At 42.3% G+C, this 21,651-nt stretch overlaps 2 protein-coding genes across 10 annotated transcripts in view; both read left to right on the top strand.

The window, feature by feature from the left end:
• Positions 1–18: 18 nt before the first annotated feature.
• Positions 19–5,471, top strand: trmt10a (tRNA methyltransferase 10A). Its single transcript, XM_028972014.1, has 8 exons — positions 19–142; positions 427–616; positions 2,022–2,184; positions 2,299–2,370; positions 3,566–3,640; positions 4,212–4,361; positions 4,500–4,605; positions 4,675–5,471. Exons 1-8 carry the CDS (start codon positions 136–138, stop codon positions 4,956–4,958), a joined length of 1,047 nt encoding a protein of 348 aa, XP_028827847.1. The 5' UTR covers positions 19–135; the 3' UTR covers positions 4,959–5,471.
• An 878-nt stretch (positions 5,472–6,349) lies between these two features.
• Positions 6,350–21,651, top strand: part of spata6l (spermatogenesis associated 6-like) — a 16,789-nt gene continuing 1,487 nt past the window's right edge. Inside the window, exons 1-12 of one of the 9 annotated variants that reach the window (XR_003748867.1) lie at positions 6,350–6,536; positions 6,788–6,925; positions 7,132–7,180; positions 7,386–7,427; positions 7,544–7,668; positions 9,056–9,148; positions 9,219–9,482; positions 10,040–10,154; positions 10,577–10,623; positions 10,860–10,951; positions 11,317–11,410; positions 11,597–11,715. Coding sequence is in view for 8 of the 9 variants with exons in the window: in XM_028969849.1 (XP_028825682.1) it covers positions 6,489–6,536; positions 6,788–6,925; positions 7,132–7,180; positions 7,386–7,427; positions 7,544–7,668; positions 9,056–9,148; positions 9,219–9,482; positions 10,040–10,154; positions 10,577–10,623; positions 10,860–10,951; positions 11,317–11,410; positions 12,205–12,453 (1,356 nt within the window). In the remaining variant the exon portion in view is untranslated. Of the gene's footprint in view, positions 6,537–6,787; positions 6,926–7,131; positions 7,181–7,385; positions 7,428–7,543; positions 7,669–9,055; positions 9,149–9,218; positions 9,483–10,039; positions 10,155–10,576; positions 10,624–10,859; positions 10,952–11,316; positions 11,411–11,596; positions 16,759–21,651 lie in introns of those variants that run through there. The other 8 variants (XM_028969882.1, XM_028969857.1, XM_028969866.1 and 5 more) reach the window with 8 other exon arrangements.

Here is a 21,651-nt window from a genome sequence, read left to right as displayed (position 1 = left end):
GCAGTGTTGCCAGCTGCGGTCAGCGTGGTTTACCTCACCATAATGGCGGACGTGTAGGTCCGCCTCGCTCGGCATGCATAAGGCGCACGTTTATGACGCAACTGTCGGCGACACGTGGAATGGCAAGTTCGACGTATGCAAGGTAAAAATTTTAGAGCCTTTTGTTGAAGTTGACCATTTTGGGGTTTTTTTTGCGTCAGAGACGTTATTTTGAGAGAAACCGTACTCAGGTCTAGATCGCTTTACTTGTGTAGAATTAACCAAACACGCCGCAGTGCTGCTGGGTAGCTGCTAACATGCACCCTGAATACAGTCACGAGCTGAAATTTCCCTTCTCTGTTCACTCTAAAGCATTTGCCAGGGTTCCGTTCAAAAGATGAGTGTACTATAGAGTAACAGCGCACTGTCTCTCTTGTCCCTTTCCAGTTGACAGGCGAGGAAACGGTGAGAGGATGTCTAGTGATGAGCAGCAGGAAGGCTCTGCTGCGCTGCGCTCAGATGGCGTTAGTGGAGAGGCGAAGGATGACCAAGGTGCCGAGACGGAGAGGCTGTCCAAGAGACAGAGGAAGAGGCTACTGAGGCACCAACAGTGGGAAGAGCAGAGAGAGCAGCGCAAGTTGGTGCTCCTGTATTTTTTCTTTTTTTCGGAATGAGAGCGGTTGTCTCGCCACAACCGATGAGCTTCATTAGACTTTCACACCTCTCATCCTCGCAGATGTTTAATTTGTCCTTATAATAGGAAATTTGTCATCATCAGAAAAGATGATATGTTCCCCTCAAACAGGATAACAACAGCTTGTATAAGTTATTTAAATGCTTTACCATCCAATGCTATAAAAACGTAAGTAATTATAATATTATGACCCTGTTCGTGTGTGGGTTATATATTCACATATCAGTAGAGGTGTGAAGCTTCACTGATCTCACGATTCGGTTGGAGTCGATTATCAGTGCCTCGATACTGATGGATCACGATGCACGCCATACATTTTCTACGTGGTCACATGATGTTTTCAAATACAAGAGTTAAGGTCTTGTATGCCTGTGTGAATGCTTTGATTTGCTAAAATGAGCAGAGTTTTTTTTTTGTATTGCTCTCTTCCAAGATGATTGCTTGTAACCGCTAGTAACTTTTCTAAATGTCTAATTTCACTGCTGTGACAGAAGCTAAAGAATGGAACTGATATTATTGTTCTACTGTAATACAAATCAACAGTGAATAAGTAAATTTACTTTAGTAAAGTCAGTTTAACAGTGTTTTATAAACTCAGTCACAGCATAGAAATTAAATGAAAAAGGTTACAGGCAAAGAGAACAATACAAAGATTCTGTTCAAGGCCTCTATTGTCAAGATTAAATTAAATAACATTTGTAATTGTAAACAATTGATGTAACTATAGATCTGATTTATAGAACAATTATTTATTTTAATGTCTAATACCTTTCTATTAACATTATTTTTATTATTAAAAACGGTAAACAATCGATTATTAAATAATTTTCAACACCCTTAAATTGTTAACCATTTGTGGTGTCTGACCGATTAATGCATGGCCTTTGTAAGACCTTTTTGAAGACCAAGTCAAAATGTTGGTCTTGTCATATTCTTCAATCTGTTACTGAGCCGTGCAATATGTCAAGGTCCTTTGTTGCATCTCAAGCTGTGGCCAAAGCCTTTTTTGCATTTTAAGGTGGCACAAAGAGGTAATTGCCGCTATCTTTAGTTGGACTGAATGTGTCAAAGAAACATTCACATTAATTCCCAAAAGCAGCATATTACAGCAGGTTATTACAACTATCTGATGTCTACAGCCAGGTCAGCGTGCATGACGTAAAACTCACTAATCCGAGTTTTTTTCTTGATGGCCCATTATATTTGCTGGGGATTTCTGACTAGTCTATAGCTATCTATCATGGCAAGCATTAAGGTTCTTGGCAATTTGTGCTAGAGGATCTCTTCAATTAGTTCTGGGTTCTTGCAGTTTTAAAGAAATAGTTTGTCAATTCCTTTTATCCTCTAGACAGAAGCGCAAGGAAAGGAAGCAGAAAAGAAGAGAGGAGTATCAGAACCAGGGGGATGGGATGGTGGAGTCGACTGCGAGGAAGCGCCAGCACCTAGAACCAAAACCCAGCTCTCTCAGACTGGTGGTGGATTGTAGCTTTGACAGTCTAATGGTGCTAAAGGTACTTCTTACTGTCTGCTCCCTTTTTTTTCCATGCATATTTTTCATGCACTTGTTGCTATGTTGAATATTTTGACTAAAACTACCCATTAATTGCTGGTTTTCTGGTTTTCAGGATGTCCGGAAACTTCATAAGCAAATCCAGCGATGTTATTCAGAAAACAGACGGGCTCAACACCCTGTTCAAGTGAGTCATATTTCACACTGTGTGTTTAAAAGCAGAAGCACAATTCACATCTTTGCTATATTTGTTTTTGGCAGCCTGTCTTAATTTTAGTTTTAGTCAAATCTTTGCATCAAGCCATCATTTTAGTTTTTATTAGTTTTTTATTATGTCCATACTCATTTTGGTCAAGTTTGTTTAGTCAAGTTTCACTCAACTAAAAGTCTGAGCATTTTAGTCAGAATTATCCATGATCATTTTTTGTCAATGAAAATTTAATTTTTTAAGTTTTTATTATTATTATTTTAAAATAATAAAAATAAAGCAAGTGATGTCACCTAGTAGAACAGACTAAAAAGTTTTAGTCAAACTCATTTTATAATTAAAACAAGGTTATCCTATTGTTATATTGTTGTTACCTTATAGCACTGCTCAATTATTTTCTGGTATGCCCTCTAGGAAGAAATAAACTCAACAAGATGCATTTTTAACATCGTTATCTTTAAAATGCGTCACGAACCTGACTATTATTGGTCCTATTGGCTTGCCTTGGTGGCATCTACTGGTTTATTACTTCTTTTCATAAATCCTACGAGCTCTTTTTCAGTGCAAAAAAGAACCCCTACTCCCTGTGGCAAAAGAACATGTTCCCAAGAGTCCCACGCGTTCCCCTGGCATCACTCTGTGCCCAACTATTTGAAAAACACTGCCTTGTAGACTCAAGAATACTCTACATTCATTTCATTTGCCACATGTTTTTGACCACCCGTTCTGTTTCTTTTCTGTTTCTTTTGTAAGGAAGTGTGCCCAAAGGTCACTTTGGCTTTTGCTTCCAGCCATCTGCTAACCAATCACCATGTATTCTGAAAATCACCATGTATCCTGCGTAAATGGAAATTTAGCAAGTGACGTCATCTGTGTGATCGATCGGGTGCATGATAACAGTTCAATTAAAGAAAAAAGGAAATAATGTCTCATCTCATTTTTAGTCAATGAAAATTTTAGTATTGTTTTTATTTTGAAAACCACGTTTAGTCTGGTTTTATTTGTCAGTTGTCACATGACCAGCATTTACATCTCTTTTTTTCTTGTTTTTGTCACGTTTTAAAGGTTTGTGTATAAAGATATTTTGTCAGAAACAACACTAATCTTTACTTATGGTATTATACAAATTTTTGATAACTGATCATTGATTGTTGAATTTCTGCTGTTTGAACAGTTCTATCTGACTAGTCATGGTGGCCACCTGAAGGAAAACATGAACCAAAAAGACAAAGGATGGGTCAACTGGAAGGTATCTCTTATCAATCTGCTATCTGCACAAATCTAGAATAATTTTGCTTATCATTTTCCATTTTTAAAACCTGGAATGTGGAGTAGTGCTGGCCTTGTGGCTAAGGAGGCTAAGGCAGACTGGTAACTGAAAGGGTTCTAATCCCGAATCCACTCACACTGCTCCCTGGGCTCCATTCATGGCTGCCCACTGTTCACCAAGGGTTATGGACTAAATTTAATTTTGTTGTGTGCACCGTGTGCTGAGCTGAAGTGCTTCACAATGACAAAAACAATCACTTAAAATCGATGTTGATATATTTGTCAAGTGGAGCCAGATAGGGATTAGTGACTAGTGGTTTTCACACCTCAGAACATTTCAGTCCTCCGGCCAGCACACAATTTCAAATCTGTATATTTATGGTTGATCTCAATCCATGCCAATCAAAGTTGCTATCGAATTGCAAGACTCTGGAATTACCTGTAACTGTAGATATCTAGGTTGTGTGTCATGGGAGTGTAGTTTGGCATGAGGGGAGATAATGACATTAACACCTGCAGTTCTTGACCCCATGTGTCCTAACACCATGCAGGACATCCATATCAAATCAGAGCACTTTCACCAAATCCTGAATAAGGAGGAGCTGGTGTACCTCACCTCTGATTCGCCCAATGTGCTGAAGGAACTGGATGAGTCGAAAGCCTATGTTATAGGAGGCCTGGTGGATCACAACCACCATAAGGTCAGATGTCTGGTATGGTGCAGTAGAATAAATAAATAAATAAAATTGCTGCTGTTGTTTCATTTCCATTAAAGCATTTCACTTTCATATCGTGTATGACTGTGTATGTGACAAATAATTTTTTTTTTTTATTTGTAGGGCATCACTTTTCAACAAGCTCAAGAGCTTGGGATTGATCACGCTCAGCTCCCTCTGGGAGATTTTGTCAAGATGAACAGCCGTAAAGTGCTGGCGGTCAATCATGGTGAGTGATTTTAACGTGGTAGAAATAAAATCTTATATTTTGGGGCTAATGTTTGCATTTCTTCTACAGTGTTTGAGATCATTCTCGCATATTTGGAGAAGCAGGACTGGCAGGAGGCTTTTTTCACCGTCTTGCCTCAAAGGAAAGGAGCGACACCTGTAGGACAGGAGGAGCTCAGTTCGGGACAACCTAAGGGTGAACAGGAAGATGATTCAGATGAAGATCCTGAATCAGTAGGGGCAGCTACACATGAGGACAGTAACATTCTGGACCAGCAGAGAAAGAACCAAGAAGAACCTGAACCTCCAGCCTACCAGTTAGAAGCATGCTCTGCTGAATGGACTGCTGCATAGACCAGAGTGGTGTTCTAATATTCTTTTGGTCCTGTTTTTTTTATTGTTGTTTTCTTTTAGTACATGCAAGTTTTATTTCAAGCTTGAAAATAATATTTTTGTTCTTTGACATTCAGGACCAGAGTTTGAATTCAGAATTTGTTACTTTCATTAATATTATGACCATTACCATAATCATCACTTCATCACCAGATAGATACCATAAGGCCAGCAGGGCCACAGTCATGTCAGTCCTATTTTGCAAATAATACAAAAATTAAATTTATTCACTACCTCATATTCTACCACAATCTGTGCGCTACTTCTTATTGTATGACTCTCATACTCCATATGTGCACACATTAATTATACACATTCTATTCTGCAAAACAATATTAATGTACCATTACATCAGGGCATATGGGCTTTTACATCTGCGTTTAAGAAAAAAAAACGATGGAGGCAGACATCATTGTTCAGATGTCCACTGTAAGTAGTTTTGCGGTTTAATAAATATGATTTGTTGTGATTGTATATGAATAGCGTGGTCTGTGCCAGACTTTTAAAATTTGTGTGCAATATCTCAACTTGGATACAGTTATGTAATATTTGTTTTAAGTTACAAGTTCCTTGTGTAATGTGTAATTAATTTTACCTGTAATGACTGACTAATTTCTCATTTTTGCAACACATCACTGCCAGTCCTGTTTGGGGAAGTAGTGGCATAGCGGTTAAGGAAGCAGCCCCGTAATGAGAAGGTTGCCGGTTCAAATCCCGATCCGCCAAAGTACCACTGAGCAAAGCACCATCCCCACACACTGCTGCCTGGGCGCCTGTCATGGCTGCCGACTGCTCACTCAGGGTGATAGGTTAAATGTGGAGGACAAATTTCACTGTGTGCACCGTGACAATCACTTCACTTTATTTATTTATTAGTGCCAAGCCCCCAATTATATATTTATTCAGAATGGGACCAGAACATCTGAATCTATGATGCAACAAAAATTGTGAATGTAATAAACATTTTTTAGTTTTTTTAACAAATGACATAAAATTACAGTGAATTTGAAGTATATCATAACAGAGTTTAAAAGGGAAAATTGCTCAGTAAAATTGTTCTTTGCTTGTTCTGAGCTGGTATTGTTATATTCATTGTAACAATCTTTTTACATTAGTTACTTCACATTTTATTTTACATTTTGTATGTCATCTCGCAGGCTGAAAGCTAATTACGAATCAATAATCCACCAATGGCGGCTTTGTTAACGGTGATTGGATCACGGTTAGATAAGAAACGCTCATTTCGAATTGTGGGCGTTCCCGTTACCGGATAAGAAACGCCCATTTTGTATTGTGGGCGTTCTCGTTACTGGATAAGAAACGCCCATTTTGTTCTCTCCTTGCTGGGACGGAAGTGGATACGCATGTGCGGTTCGTGCCGTCATGGCAACATGACGCTGCGGAGCTACTTACTAGCAGGAGTTTGTTTATTTTAAAAGCTCGGGAGCCGAACTGAAGAGCCGAATCCTGGCTGTAGAGGAGAGGGAGGAGATGCCTCAGAAAGCCATGAAGGTGGTGGTTGAGTTGAGGGTTAGAGCGGTAAGAAGATCATTTACTGGCAATAAAGTTTTGTTAAACAGAATAAAGCCTTAAATATCCTTAAGGTGTGAAGTCTCATTTTCTAATAAACAGAGGAAAATGATGATGACACACACACACACATATTATATATACAAGAAATGCTATTGGAACTGTCTGTAGCTAGTAATTAATCTCATCAGAGGATTAAAGACTAATAAACCTGTCCCAAACTAGCACACTGCTGACCCTGTCATCATGACTGTCTAAAGGTGACCTGTCCTGGGGTGCACTTGACAGCAAAAGATGATGTCTATCTGAATGTATGCCTTATGAACCAGTTCAGAAAAACAGAAAGACTCCCTGCTATCTTTCCCTTACTTCTCCAGGAGAAAATGACCTTTGAGAAGGTAAGGGTAATGGATTATGAGTCAACACTGAAGCTTGATTCCTATCATTGTAACACAATATGAAACAAAATAGTATCAGTTATAACTAAAATGGCAACATTTTAACATTATTATTAACATAACCATGAGGCTTAATCCTCAGCAATGTATCAACATAAAAAAAAAATTGTGGCATTTATTCGAGGACGGTTTCTGTTTGTTGTCAGATATTCTGGCATGTTGCAGACCCTGGAGCAGTTTCAAAAATTCTAGAATGTAAGTAACTTTTTTATTTTTTATTTTGAAAGGGCATTAAAATTCTACTTTAAATTATATTCACTTTTATTATGTAGCAAGATACAAACAGCTGACTCGGCTTCTTTCATTATTTTTAACACTAAATTACTTTTTTAATTCTTTAAGCAGAGTATGATCTTCAATCAAATTTGTTGCTTTGTTTGTCTTTCTTGTCCCATACTAGATGAAACTGTAGTGGTGGAACTCATACAGCTGATACCGCCAAGTATGAGCATCTGTTTTGAAATTTTTTTTCATGTACTTAACAGTATATCATTTTCACATATAAATGTAATTTAAATCACACTAAATGATTTTTGGCCTGTGCAATTTTGCTTGCAGTGGGGGAGTGCCTTGCTTTTTACGAAAAAGATGTCAGAAGTTTCCTCTTTCCTGAGCCCAAGTTGGTTCCATCTTCATCGGGTCTGGGCAGAGAAGTTCTAATGACAAGGGGCCCTGCATTTCCTGTAAGATCATGCCATTTCAGAATACATCTAGTTTATAAATGTTATTCAGGTTAAGTATCATATACAGTGGGTACAGAAAGTATTCAGACCCCCTTAAAAATTTTCACTCTTTCTTATAGTGCAGCCACATAGCATTCCATATTGACTAAAAAACAGAGAATTGCTGACATTTTTGCAGATTTATTAACAAAGAAAAACTGAAATATCACGTGGTCCCAAGTATTTAGACCCTTTGCTCTGTATTTTGAAGAAGCATTCTTTTGATCTACAGTATTACAGCCATGAGCCTTTTTGGGAAAAATGCAACAGGTTTTTCACACCTGGATTTGGGGATCCTCTGCCATTCCTCCTTGCAGATCCTCTCCAGTTCTGGCAGGTTGGATGAGAAACGTTGGTGGACAGCCATTTTTAGGTCTCTTCAGAGATGCTCATTTGGGTTTAAGTCAGGGCTCTGACTGGGCCATTCAAGAACAGTCACAAAGTTGTTGTGAAGCTACTTCTTTGTTATTTTAGCTTTGTGCTTAGGGTCATTGTCTTGTTAGACGGGTTAGGGTTAGGGTTAGCCTTTGACCCCAGACCAGAGAATCTTATTTCTCACCATCTTGGAGTCCTTCAGGTGTTTTTAGCTAACTCCATATGGGCTTTCATGAATGTGGCACTGCGGAGCGACCGCTCTGGTCGGGGTCACTCTGGGCCACTTTGCTATAAAGCCCAGACTGATAGAGAGCTGCAGTGACGTTTGAATTTCTACAACTTTCCCCTCCATCTCCTGACTGCATCTATGGAGCTCATCCACAGTGATCTTTGGGTTCTTCTTTTCCTCTCTCACCAAGGCTCTTCTTCCCAATTGTGCAGTTTGCCTGGAGGGCCAGCTCTAGGAAGGGTTTGGGTCATCCCAAATGTCTTTCATTTAAGGATTATGAAGGCCACTGTGCTCTTTGTAACCTTGGCCGGATCTGTGCCTTGCCACAATTCTGTCTCTGAGCTCTTCAGGAAGTTCTTTTGACCTCAGGATTCTCATTTGCTCTGACGTGCATTGTAAGGTCTTATATAGACAGGGGTGTGGCTAATAAAGTCCAATCAGTATAATCAAACACAGCTGGACACAAATGGACAGCACCCGAGTTAAATATATGAGTGCCACAACAAAGGTTTCTCAATACTTCGGACCATGTAATATTTCAGGTTTCTTTGTAAATAAATCTGCAAATATGTCATATGTTTGTGTTTTTCTGCCAATATGCTGTGTGTACATTAATAAAGAATAAATAACTTTACTTGTTTTAGCAAATGGTTGCAATATAACAAAGAGTGAAAAAATGGGGTCTGAATACTTTCCGTAACCACTATATATGGTAACAATGTTTTATCCTTTTTCAATCTACAGGGTATTTGTCCCAGGTTAGAATTCACTACCAGAACCACAATCATTGAGTGTTCTGCCAACTCAGCAGAGATTAGCAATGCCAGCATGCCACTGGTACCGGTCTTTTATCTTCAGTCTCTATAGAGTTGTTCTGTGAATATATTAATTAGTCTTCTTTTTTCAGAAGGTGCTGACACACAAAAAAAGCAAGAAGTCCAAAAGGCAGGGACGCCTGTCCTCTCTTCAAAGGCTCAGCTCCTGCTCACCAACCAGGCTGAGAGGGCAGCAAATCCAAAAGAGGGCGCTGTCAGCCGGACCTAGTTTGAGTCCCATGTGCCCACAGGGTCCCAGTCTGTTTGAGGGTTTTTACAGTGGGTCACATAGGGTGGCACAGCAGAGACCTGGCTCCAGCCTCACCGTACATAGCCCTGAGTCTGTGTGCGAAAATGTAAGCGTCAACTCATTTTTCTCAAACAGTATTAATTTTAAATTACATTACATTTACGGCATTTATCAGACGCCCTTATCCAGAGCTAATTACAATCAGTAGTTTTAGGGGACAGTCCCCCTGGAACAACTTAGGGTTAAGTGTCTTGCTCAGGGACACAATGGTAGTAGGTGGGATTTGAACCTGGGTCTTCTGGTTCATAGGTGAGTGTGTTACCCACTAGGCTACTACCACCCTATATATAGTTGTACTACCTCACTACCACTCTATATATAGTTGGTATAGCATATACAGCGAGTGCTGTTTTGGCATCTTTTATATATTTAGTATGCAGTGAGGATAAAAAAAATGATGTAATAACTAAATAATTTAGGAACGTCATTTTTTTTCTCAAATGATCTGACCAGTAGGTGGCATTAAAGTTCATTTTTTTCCCTGCTCTGCTGACAGCTCACAGCTCATGCTGAATCGAATGTCTTCATTAGAATAATGATAATAATAGGAAATTGGCTATATCTCTGTCACATTGTCTCTCTGTTTCTCTTTTTATATTTAAGTGTGAACAGTGGCAAGGGGAAGGTCAGCATTCCACTTCCCGTTTTTCTCCAGGTATGCTCAGGACCAACAGGAGAACAATCTCATTGCTTACCTCAGAAGCTCCTCAAAAACCAGGTATGAAAAGGTTTTGTCAGCTCTCAGTCTGTCAGCTGTTTTTCTTCAGAGCAAGGCCCAGTTTAGAGTTTGAACTTTAGAGATGTAAATGTATGTCCTAAAACAATGACTTTTGGGATGTAAATACATAATGTTATGTTACTTATTGGCTTTTTCAAGGACTCAATATAAAGAAAACAACAGTAAAACAACAAAAGGAATTGAAAAATTGAATAAGGCCTGTTCAGGTTAGTGTCAGGGTCAGAATGAAAGTTTGAAAAGTTAAAGGTGGGAGAGAGTTCCAGAGGCAAGGGCAATCATGACCTACACCTCTGAAAATAATGGTAGTCAAGTGAGCAGTAGGTGGGATTAATGGAGGATCCAAGGGTATGATAACAAACAAATCGCAAGCTGAGTGAACATAACCAACATTGTTATTTCAGAAGAACACTGCTTCAGAACCTTTAAGAGGACATGCTCCAGTGGCTGGGTAGGTTCTCCTCAAATCAAATCAAATTGCTTTCATTGTCACATCAATTGACACCAATAAACAGGTGCATATGACTTAAATTCTTGTGTGCAAAGTTTCTCACACAGCAGTACGGTTACAAAAACAATAAATATAAATGTATATAAATAACATTAACAATAGACATATACAGAAATATACAAACATGTATTGTGCAATATGTGCAACATTTATTCTAAAAATGGCTATGTCTGCAGACACCCGATGAAGAGTCCTGGTCATCAGATACTGAGGAACACGCCATTGACTCCCAGCCTAGGGCCTACCGACCGAGCCCAGGTCTCTGCAGGTTTGTGCATTGAGCATTGTTTGTGGTTGTGTGTAATTTTGTGTATGCACTTTGATGATTTTATTGACACTGTTTATGTCATGTTTTGTTATACATTTGTCAACTTTTGCTGTTTCCGCTTTTCGAATTTCTATTTTGGAAATATCCAAAATAGAAAACCTTTCAAATTAGTTTTCTTCTTTACCACATGTGAAAAAAAGATGAAATGTAAAACTCACTTAGACTTTGATCACCAACCCAACTCTGTAAATGAGTCTTAGTGGCTGCTTGAACTTGTGCCATGTAGATTCATATCCCAGGCTAGTGAGTTTCACCAACCTGTAAGGTGTGTTGTGCTTGTTATTGAAGGATGTGTATCCAAACAGGTCACTGCTTAGCTCTCAGAATGTGTGGGAGAATGTCCAGGAGCGCCTCCATGCCCTTCTCGCCTCCCCAAAGGCTGTTCACAGGCTGGCCAGCGTGAGTGTGAAACTCCACACACATGCGCACTCTAACACTATTTAGATCTCATACAGTTGCACAGTAACCACATGTATTCCTCTCCACATAGGGACACTTTTCTGTAAAATGATATTCTGCTGCCAGCATAAAAATTCTCGATAAAAATTAGTGTTGGTAGTAATTGTCGCTGCCTGATCTGGGTAGGAGTTTCCCGCTGCGCAGTGTGGCACCCGGTGGCCTTGTTCTCGCACCGCTGTCCTTTGTTGAACATTGACCCTTGCGCACCATGATGTATTTTTGCGCGACCAATAGAATCCAGGCGGGTGAGTGTTCTTTCTGTCACTTTGAAACAAACACATGAAGCGGGACTGGAGAAAAAAAAACGAACAGTAACTGAGTGTCCAGAGATCTACAACACCAGAACTTTAGAAAAATCCGCACACTTTTTGAGCTGAGCAGCACGTTTGGTCTGAAAGCGGCTGTAGATTTTCTCCAATGAGCAGAAAAACGGTCTGTGTTCAGTCTGCGCTCACCTGACGCCACAGGCATTTGAACCAGGCATTATTCTGCAGCTTGTGGATTCAGGGGAGCACAGACTGAACACAGACCATTTTTTCCCCCCATTGTAGCCAATCAAAATGTCCACAAAGGCAAACAAGATCTTAACACTTGTATTTGAAAACATCATGTAAATTATGAAATGTAGAAAATGTATGGGATGCATCGATATTGAGGCATTGATAATTATAATCGAATCAGATCGTGAGACCAGTGAGTCTGGATAAGTGTTTTTGACATATGACGTCTCACAGATTTCGGCCAAGAACGGTGTCGGCACGCACCTTTCCACAGTGCCCCCACAGCACGCCTGCCTGATGCCCCTAGAGCTCCACCCTCCCTCGTGTCCGACGAACCCATGTAGATGGGCCGAGCCCGACCCCCGCTTACTACCCACGAATGAAGGCGACAGGAAGAGCAGGGGCTGTGCTATTACTGTGGAGGCCCGAACCACCTCAGCGCCAGCTGTCCCAACCGTCGAACCAAACCACAACCATCGGTAACCCTCATCCCTTGCCCGAGATTCAGAACCCCCTGGTGAGCACCAAATCCCTTCCCTGCTGCACCATCCGCTGCTCACTTCCCATCACCGTCTGCTGGAAGAAACCCAAACCCGGCCGACATCAAGTGCAAGCCCTGGTGGACTTCGGGGCAGCCATGAATCTCAGCGACGTCGACCTGGCCAATCGAATCCAGCTCCCGGTCAACCGATGTGATGCACCACGAGCGGCCATGGGGCTGGATGGCTGGATGGCTCGGGTCAGGTACTGTTTCAGACCAAGTCCCTGCCCATCTGCCTCAAGCCCAACCATGTCGAAACTATAACACTCTACCTAACCACAACTCCCCACGATCCCATTGTGTTGAGTTACCCATGGCTGACCGTCCACGAGCCCCACATCATCTGGACCACGGGCACCGTCAAACAGTGGGGACGCCAATGCGTCCACCACCAACAGGCCATGCCCACGAGTCGCGCTCGCCCCAAACATGTGGCAACGGTGAGACTCGGCCACGCCCCTCAATCCATGCCTAAGCCAACGTCCCCGGTCCAAGACTGCAGTAGCCCCACCCCCAAACTCAACCACACCCCTGTTCAAGCTAAGATCAAGGCAGACCATGCCCATCTGCAGACGCATGCCCTCGTCCAATCCAGTGCCATGTCAACCATGCTCCCATGCTCCCATGATTAACCATGACCAAGCCATGCCTATCGACTGAAGTCACACCCATGGAACACGACTCGTCACATGTGCCCTCATCTGCCACGCCGCAGTCCCCAAACAGGGCCACCCCCTTCTTACTGGGGGTTCTGCAGTCTTTGGTAAGGAGAAATCATAGACCCTATGACATGGCAATCAACCTGCTCCTTGGCGCCTTACCACCGTGAGGCCGTCTGTACTCGCTCTCGCTTCCGGAGCGAGGGGCGATGGATGAGTACATCTCGGCATCCCTGGCTAGTGGCATAATCCATCCTTCCACCTCTCCAGCATCAGCCCCGTTCTTTTTTGTGGGGAAGAAGGGGACTGCGGCCATGCATTGACTACTGTAAATTGAATGCGGTGACCAAGAAGAACCGGTACCCCTCCCCCTTCTGAACACCGCCTTTGAACTCCTGGCAGGGGCCACCATCTTTACCAAGCTGGACCTCCGAAATGCATACCACCAGTGGAAGACTGATTTTATAACGCCATCCGGACACTATGAGTATTTGGTCATGCCCTTTGGCCTGGCTTGAACCCACCACCATTTGTCAGCTACAACAATTCCTCGGATTTGCTCATTTTTACCGTCGCTTCATTTGCAACTTTAGCAAGGTGGCACAACCCATGACTTCCCTCCCGCGCTGCGGCTTGTCCACTGCTCCACTCCTGTTCCCACTCAACTCTTGCCTCCCTCTCACTGGCCAAGTGCCTCTGGTCATCCTCCCTAACTTGTCCAGTGTCCTCTCCCTGTACGACAACTTGTCCCCTCGCTCCAAGCATGTCTGCAACTCCCACGGTGACAAAAACTAATAAGGGTAGGCCAAATAGTATAAAAAGTCAATAAGCTTTACTAAAATTGCAGTGATTAAAATTGCTCAAGCCCCGCAGAATTCGGCCTAAACCCTACCTGACATGACAAATACAGCCTTTTAAAAACCGGGCTTTCCTTGCATGCTATGAGCACTAGGCTAACAACACATCACCTGATGCCAGTGGCCGAGAACTTCAAATCAAATTAACAATTAAAAACTCCTATATACCAACCCCTAATTGTACTCTAAAATGGGGACAGTTACCAAACAATTAAACATTTTGAGCCAAACTATATAAAGAAACAGGACAATTCTTCTGAGAACAATCTTCGTTTCCCCAGTGTCAGAGGTTACCAGCACATGGCACACCATAGGATAACAGTTTTTACCATGGTCTCAAACTGCTTCTTGGAAAAGACAGATTTTGGTGATCGGTTGATTTAATAAGCTCAAAATATTGCCTTCCAAGTCCTGATGGCCTTGATGTGAAGCAGCATAAGGTGGTTGGGTGTGAGAGCCAAAGATCATTAGAGGCCTTTGTAATTGGACAACTGTTGATTATCGCCTCTGTCTCACACATGATGGTATGAAGACCTTTTATCATCTAGCACTTGTAACTTTAATGACTGAATCAAATGTTCCCATTCCCGTCCCTACACACTGCTCCCTGGGCGCCTGTCATGGCTGCCCACTGTCCCTCAGGAGATGGCTTAAATGCAGAGACCACATTTCCCTATGTGCACTGGGTGCTGTGCCGTGCATATGTGACAACTAATCACTTTCAATTCACTTTCACTATAGCCAATCAATGTGTTCTGTGCAGTCGAAACAGTCTCTGCCCTCCAGAACTTTTTCTATTGCACAGACTGGGAGATGTTTACAGATGCAGCCACCTATGACCACACAGGACTTGAAAGAGTCCCTAACTTCATCAGCAAGTGTTTTGAGGATGTCAACATCTCCAAGACAGTCATCACCCGACCAAACCAAAGGCTATTTAGGAGGCAAAGTGAGCTTATGTAGAATAAATGTACAGCCACTTCACATCTTCAAAGGACACACGGCTCATGTGGCAGGGGATCCAGACCATCATGGGCTACAAGGCAACACATCTGGCCTGCAGCAGCGACCCCTCCCTGCCAGATGACTTCTTTGCATGGTTTGAGGCAGAGACAAGGAAGACAATCCTCTCTCCCAACGACCAGGTCCTCTGTCTTTCCACGGGAGACGTCAGCATGACCCTCCGCAGAGTAAACTCACGGAAAACAGCTGGACCAGACACCCTACCAGGTATGTTGCTACTAGAGTGTGCTGACCAACTTGCAGTTATCTTCACAGATAACTTCAACACATCGCTGAATTCAGCCATGGTACCTACATGGTACCTCAAAACCACAAAGATCACCCCAGTGTCAAAGAATTTAGATGTGTCCTGCCTCAATGAAGACCCAACTTCCACAGAATCTGGACCCGCTTCAGTTCGCCTACCGGCCGAGCCGCTTGGTCCAGACACTTACACCAGAATGCAGTTTATTGACTTTAGCTCAGCATTCAATACTGTCATTCAATACTGTCAATACTGGACATGCTGGGAATAAGTTCTCCACTCTGGATGCTGGATGTTGGACTTTGGTCCTCAGTCTGAGCACAGGTTCCCCACAAGGACGACTGGGCTGCACAGTACAGTTTGAACCATATCATCCAATTTGCAGATGACACAACAGTAGTGGGGCTCATCACCAACAACAATGAGTCTGCCTACAGAGAGCAGATAAAACATCTGGTGGATTAGTGCCAGAGCAACCATCTGACTCTCAATGACTCTCAAAGACCAAAGAGATGGTTGTTAACTTTATGAAGAAACCGACTGTCCCCACCCCACTGCACGTTGATGGATCTGCTGTCAAGATCGTCAGCAGCATGAAGTTCCTTGGTGTGCACATGACAGACGACCTCTCCTGGAGCCTGAACACCACCTCCACCAAAAAAGAAAGCCCAGCAATGTCTGCATTCCCTCAGAAAGCTGAAAAATGACAACCTCCCTCACATCATTCAGCAGTACCATTGAGAGTGTTACCGCAGTTTCAGCATATCGACGAGACCTGTAGCAGGTTTCTCAATATAAATCACTGGTTGTCAGAGTGGTGTCCAAAAAATAAAGTGGGTTTTATTAATAACTGGCCAACATTTCGGGGGAAGTCTGGTCTTTTTGGACAACGGCACTCAGTTATCTAAAAATCTGGCTCTGAATCAAAAAGACCAGGTGGCAGACAGACTGGCTGAACTGCCATTTGCGTAGAGCTGTCCAGTGTATACATGACAAATAAAATTTGAATTTATACACAATTGACACTGTCTTTACCTCGCTCTATTTAAACAAGAGCTCATACAAGAAACAGGAAGATCAATAAAAAAAACACATAAATATGCTGACACTGTGCCTGTTCCCCGGGCTGGACGGGGTGTCTGTTTCAGCAACTTATTATCCGTTAATATCATTCCTACTGAACGTACCTCCGATATAAGAATAGGATTATGAAATGTTAGATATCTCACCCCTAAAGCACTCATTGTCAATGAAATTATTACAGATCAGGGGTTTGATGTACTGTGCCTGACCAAAACTTGGTTAAAACAAAACAAATTTGTAGCATTAAATGAGTCTAGTCCTCCTAGATACAGCTATGTACACCAACCTCGCTTGACTGGAAGAGAAGGTGCCGTCACAGTTATATATAATGATAACCTTGGTATTACACAAAATGGATTTTACTCTTTTGAGATTCTCTATACCACCATAACCCATGTAGTCTCGCAAAATAAAAATCATTAGTTTATTCCATTGATTATAATTTATAGACCCCCTGGACCTATAAATTGTTTCTTAGTGAATTTACAGATTTTGTTTCCAAAATTGTATTTGTGGATAAAACCTTAATTGTGATCATTTTGAAGACTTGCTAAGAACAACATTCCTGTCTATAATTGATTCAGTTGCTCGATGCTCGATCTTGTGCTGACCTTCAGACATAGTCACTCTTCTGCAATCTGAGATATTATCAGATCATTCCCTTATTTTTTTAAAATATGTCTTAGACAATAAAATCAACTCTCTGCGCTCTAGAGACAAACAGATAATTATATCAAGCACAGCGCAGATGTTTATTAATACCCTACCAGATTTCTCACCGCTGATCAACTCATGTCAGACCCTGCTGAACTCGACAAAGTGTCACGACTACGGACTTACGGGGGAAGGAAGCGCAGAGGTCTGACATGCTGGGAAGGGGATTTATTATAACAAACAAACAATAAATACAAATAAACAATGGCGCGGTGGCCGAAAACAGTTTAACGTAAATCAAGAACTGAAACTAACCCGTAGGCGTGTGGCGATTGCCAGAACTCAAAACACATGAAACTAAACCAGGTCAAGTTCGTGCAGAGAGTTCACGAAAATGCCGGAGACCTAGAAGGGGCGGAAACTTCCGGCATTTATGGGGTGTCAGGATTGGAGTCAGGTGTGGAGCCCAGCTGCAGGCAATCCTGACACAAAGTGACTAGAATTAACACTGCATACTACATTAGACAATGTTGCTCCTGATAGTCAGAGATATAAATGTAATACTTTGGTATAATGATGACACGCACTTGCTTAAGAAGACCGCGAATTATAATGAAATTAGTACGTAAATGCGTAAAGTGAAGTGAAGTGATTGTCATTGTGAAACACTGCAGCACAGCACACGGTGCACACAACAAAATGTGTCCCCTGCTTTTAACCATCACCCTTAGTGAGCAGTGGGCAGCCATGACAGGCGTCCGGGAAGCAGTGCCTGGGGACGGTGCTTTACTCAGTGGCACCTCAGTGATTACAGGGCCGCTTCCTTAAACGCTAGGCCACCACTGCCCCAAATTGAACTTATTCCAAATAAAATATATTCCTTATATCCAGACATGGATAATATCACTCAATATCATCATAGTAGCGACAATTTTATGAACTTCTGTAATGCTTAAATTGTTACGAATAGAGTTAAGATTAAAAGCAAACCAAACAGCTCCGTTGATATTACTACGAAAAATAATCTGCCAGAACTGAAAACAACTACATACGTAAGTCGAATAGGCCACATCAATGTCACAACCCTGTTTTTATGGAGTCCCGATTGGTGGCAGGTGCAATGGATCAGGACTCCATTATCACAGCACCTGCTGTGACAGCCCCATGGTCCCGGGCCGTCACAGTACCCCCGTCAAGGGAGCAGCGCAGAGGCGTCCAAACTCAATCATGGGCAGACCGCTTACCATACCCCAGGGTGGTGTCTTCTGGTGGCGTTCAACCCTTTCCACAGCATGTCCCTGCTGGTGTCCAGAAGTAAAGGATCTTGGTGTCCTTATTGATGCAGGTGTACATAATATCACTAGGATAGCATTTTTTCACCTTACAAATAATTGCAAAGATAAGAAACATCATCTCAATACACAAAGCACAAAAGTTGGTCCACTCCTTTATTACATAAAGGTTAGATTACTGCAACTCATTACTGTCTGGATATTCTACTTGGTGCATGAGTAAACTCCAGATAGTTCAGAATGCTGCTGTCAGAGCTCTAACTAAAACTAGAAAATTTGACACATCACCCTGGTCTTACAATCACTGCACTGGCAACCCATCAAATTCAGGTTTGACTACAAAATCCTCCTTTTGACCTATTAAGCTCTAAATGGTCTCACTCCACAGTGAACTATTACTTATTTACAACCCACCACGCCCTCTGTGTTCAAAGGGTGTGGGGTCACTATGGGTAGCCAAAGTACAAAATGTCACAGCTGGGAGCAGATCCTTCTCGTAGAGGTCCGTAGCTGTGGAACAGTTTGCCAGTCAGTGGTCAGAACACAGACACGGTCTCAGTGTTTAAATCTGGCCTTCTGTTAAAATCCCAGACACCGTGTCAATTATTAAGTCCACTTTATTACACAGTCACCCTGTCAAGCTCAGACAGTGTTAAATTCACCTTAGGCTGTCCTAGTTATGGTATCGGGCCACTTTTGCACAAATATACCATTATAGCCACATATTTCTATACCACTTGTACAATGCCACTGTCTGCAGCTGCTTGTATTTGTTCTCTCCAAGGCACTGAATCAAGTCCACCTGCAGAGTCCAATGAAGAGACCACCAGATGAAGCACCAGTTAATCCCTAGCAATGAACTCATAATGAGACGAACTGCATGAAATGAACCAGGTGACCTAGCAGTTAAGGAAGTGGCCCCTTAATCAGAAGGTTGCCGGTTCTAATCCCAATCCACCAAGGTGCCACTGAGGTGCCACTGAGCAAAGCACCGTCCCCTGTCATGGCTGCCCAGTGCTCACAAAGGGTGATGGGTTAAAAGCATTTCATTGTGTGAACGTGTGCTGTGCTGCAGTGACAATCAGTTTCACTTTTAGGGATCTGCAAATGGACCAGTAGCATTATAATGGACATGCAATGTACACCATGACACTGAACTAAAACATGGACAAATGCTCTATACTAGACTTTGGACTTTTCCAGGACTTTATCTCTTCTTGGACAAATCATCACCAACCCTGCACTAACTGCAATTGCAGGCTCATGCTACCCTAGAAGGGGGTCACTCTCTGTATCACTCCTTCCCATGGTTTCTTCCTTTCTTTTTTCTCTCTCCTAGAGTTTTTTATGAGTGGAGTTTTTCCTTGTGTGCAGACGGGTCAAGTGTGGAGAGGGTCAACTGTAGGGCATGTTCAAGTCATTTGAGACATACTGTATGTATTTATGGGCTATATAAGAAATAAATGTTGTTGTTGTTGTTGTTCTCTGCTGCCACTTCACTGTCTGGTATGGTAACTGCACTGCCGCTGAGCAGAAGGCCCTGCAGCGGATAGTGAAGACAGCAGAGCACATCATCAGGGTTTCACTTCCACCCATCTCTCAGCTTTATGAGAATCACCTCATTCGTCGAGCTTGCAACATTTTGAAGGACTCACACCACCCCTTACATGCCCTGTTCTCCCTCCTACTGTCTGCAGATGGTTCTGCAGCATCAGAACTGTAACTGCCAGACACTGCAAGAGCTTTTTCCTACAAGCAGTCAGGGCTGTCAATGCACTGCCATCACCAAAAGATTGTTAAACTCAACAACAATACACTTCCAGCCTTGTGCACCGCAAAACATTCTTCCCATTTTGCACATCTGACTTCATTTAGCACATAGCTGCTCTTTTTGCACATTTCTGCTCATTTTGCACATGTTTGTCTTGTCTTGTGTGTCTTGTCTGAAATATGTTTGAAATGTCCAAAATATCCACTTACAAGCATCTTACATGATGTTGTCCTGTTTGTCAGTATAGTTAAGTGTGTATATACATATATATTTTTTCTTTTCTTGACATTCTTGACACCTTATCTTCTCTTTACATATTCTGCTCATATGTCCCTGTTTCATACAATTGGAGCAAAGACCTTCAGAAAGCTGATCTTGTCTTTGTGAACACTTCTTACAACGCTCCATAGTGTGTTTCCCATGGCAGAAGAGACATGGCTTCAAAAGCACACAGACTAAAATCAGCTTAGCTGATTCCTCTTACAAAGTGTTGAGGTAGTTCCTTAATGTGCCCCTTAGATCCCCTTAGGGAAAACACTCCACAGGACTTTGTGCATCTTAAACTCAATGTGCTTATTTACACAAGAGAAAAAAAACCAAAATGCTCATTAGCATACTAACAGTGATTGGATGTTTAGCTGGGGGGAGGGTGAGGAAGGATCACCCCCCCCTCAAACAAGAAGTAAGACCCAACATCTCATTTGTGCCTTTTCCAGTGGATTTGTCAGATGATGTGGTGAACCTTCTCCATATTCAGTTTGTGTAATTTATCATGTCTTAAAGTTTGATTTAAGGGGGCAGGACATTTGTTTAAAGGGGTTCTGCCCCGTCTTGCTCACGATTAGAGCTGCCCCCAATCAGGAGATGTGGTCAGTAATGGTGGAGTCAGGATTCGTGGAGGATGAGCTGGTGCTGCCGCCATCAGCGCCGCTGAGGCCAGGGAGCCAGATGAAGGTGGGGTGTGTCGCTGGTGCAGGAGGCAACCAGCAGGGACCTTGAGTTGTGCTAGCTGCTTGCCTACTGGGGAGGCTTGTGTTGGAGGCAGCCACAGTCACCAGTGCTGAAACCATAGAGACGGATGAATGTGGGATGAAGTGTCTGGGTGCCAGTTCTGGTGGTGGCCAGTGAGGGCAAATCTTGTGGGGTCTCATGCTGTGCTGGATGCGTACCATGGACCAACTGGACAGTGCCTGGGTGGCTCTGATGGTGGTGCATTTCAGCACAGTTTAAATATTCCTCGCTGTCATCAAATGGCTCCCAAAAAATCCTCGCATGACATTAATACTTTTTCACCTAATGACTAATGATCTTGCGCTTAAGATGGTGTGGTTTATGAATGTTTCATAAATGTGAATACATTTTTTTTATCTACTAAGGCCAGTACTGAGAAATTCTAGATTTTACTGGTTATCTGTGCTTTATATTTCAGCAGAAGTGGCTTTAAAAGCTTTGGTTTATATTATGATGTGTGATGTCTCAGATGTTTGGCAGCCCCTCTTCATCTTGTGCTAAAACTTTGGATGGGAGACTGTATTCAAGTCTGTTTCATGTCAGATG

Source organism: Denticeps clupeoides, chromosome 1 (assembly GCF_900700375.1).
Source record: "Denticeps clupeoides chromosome 1, fDenClu1.1, whole genome shotgun sequence".
Taxonomy (NCBI): Eukaryota; Metazoa; Chordata; class Actinopteri; order Clupeiformes; family Denticipitidae; genus Denticeps; species Denticeps clupeoides.
This window is presented reverse-complemented; position numbering and strand designations above follow the sequence as displayed.

Excerpts from the sequence above, each read along its gene's own strand:
- trmt10a (XM_028972014.1), top strand. Across the intron at positions 617-2,021 it reads GAGCAGAGAGAGCAGCGCAA|ACAGAAGCGCAAGGAAAGGA; the intron begins GTTGGTGCTCCT and ends TTTATCCTCTAG. Across the intron at positions 3,641-4,211 it reads AAGGATGGGTCAACTGGAAG|GACATCCATATCAAATCAGA; the intron begins GTATCTCTTATC and ends AACACCATGCAG.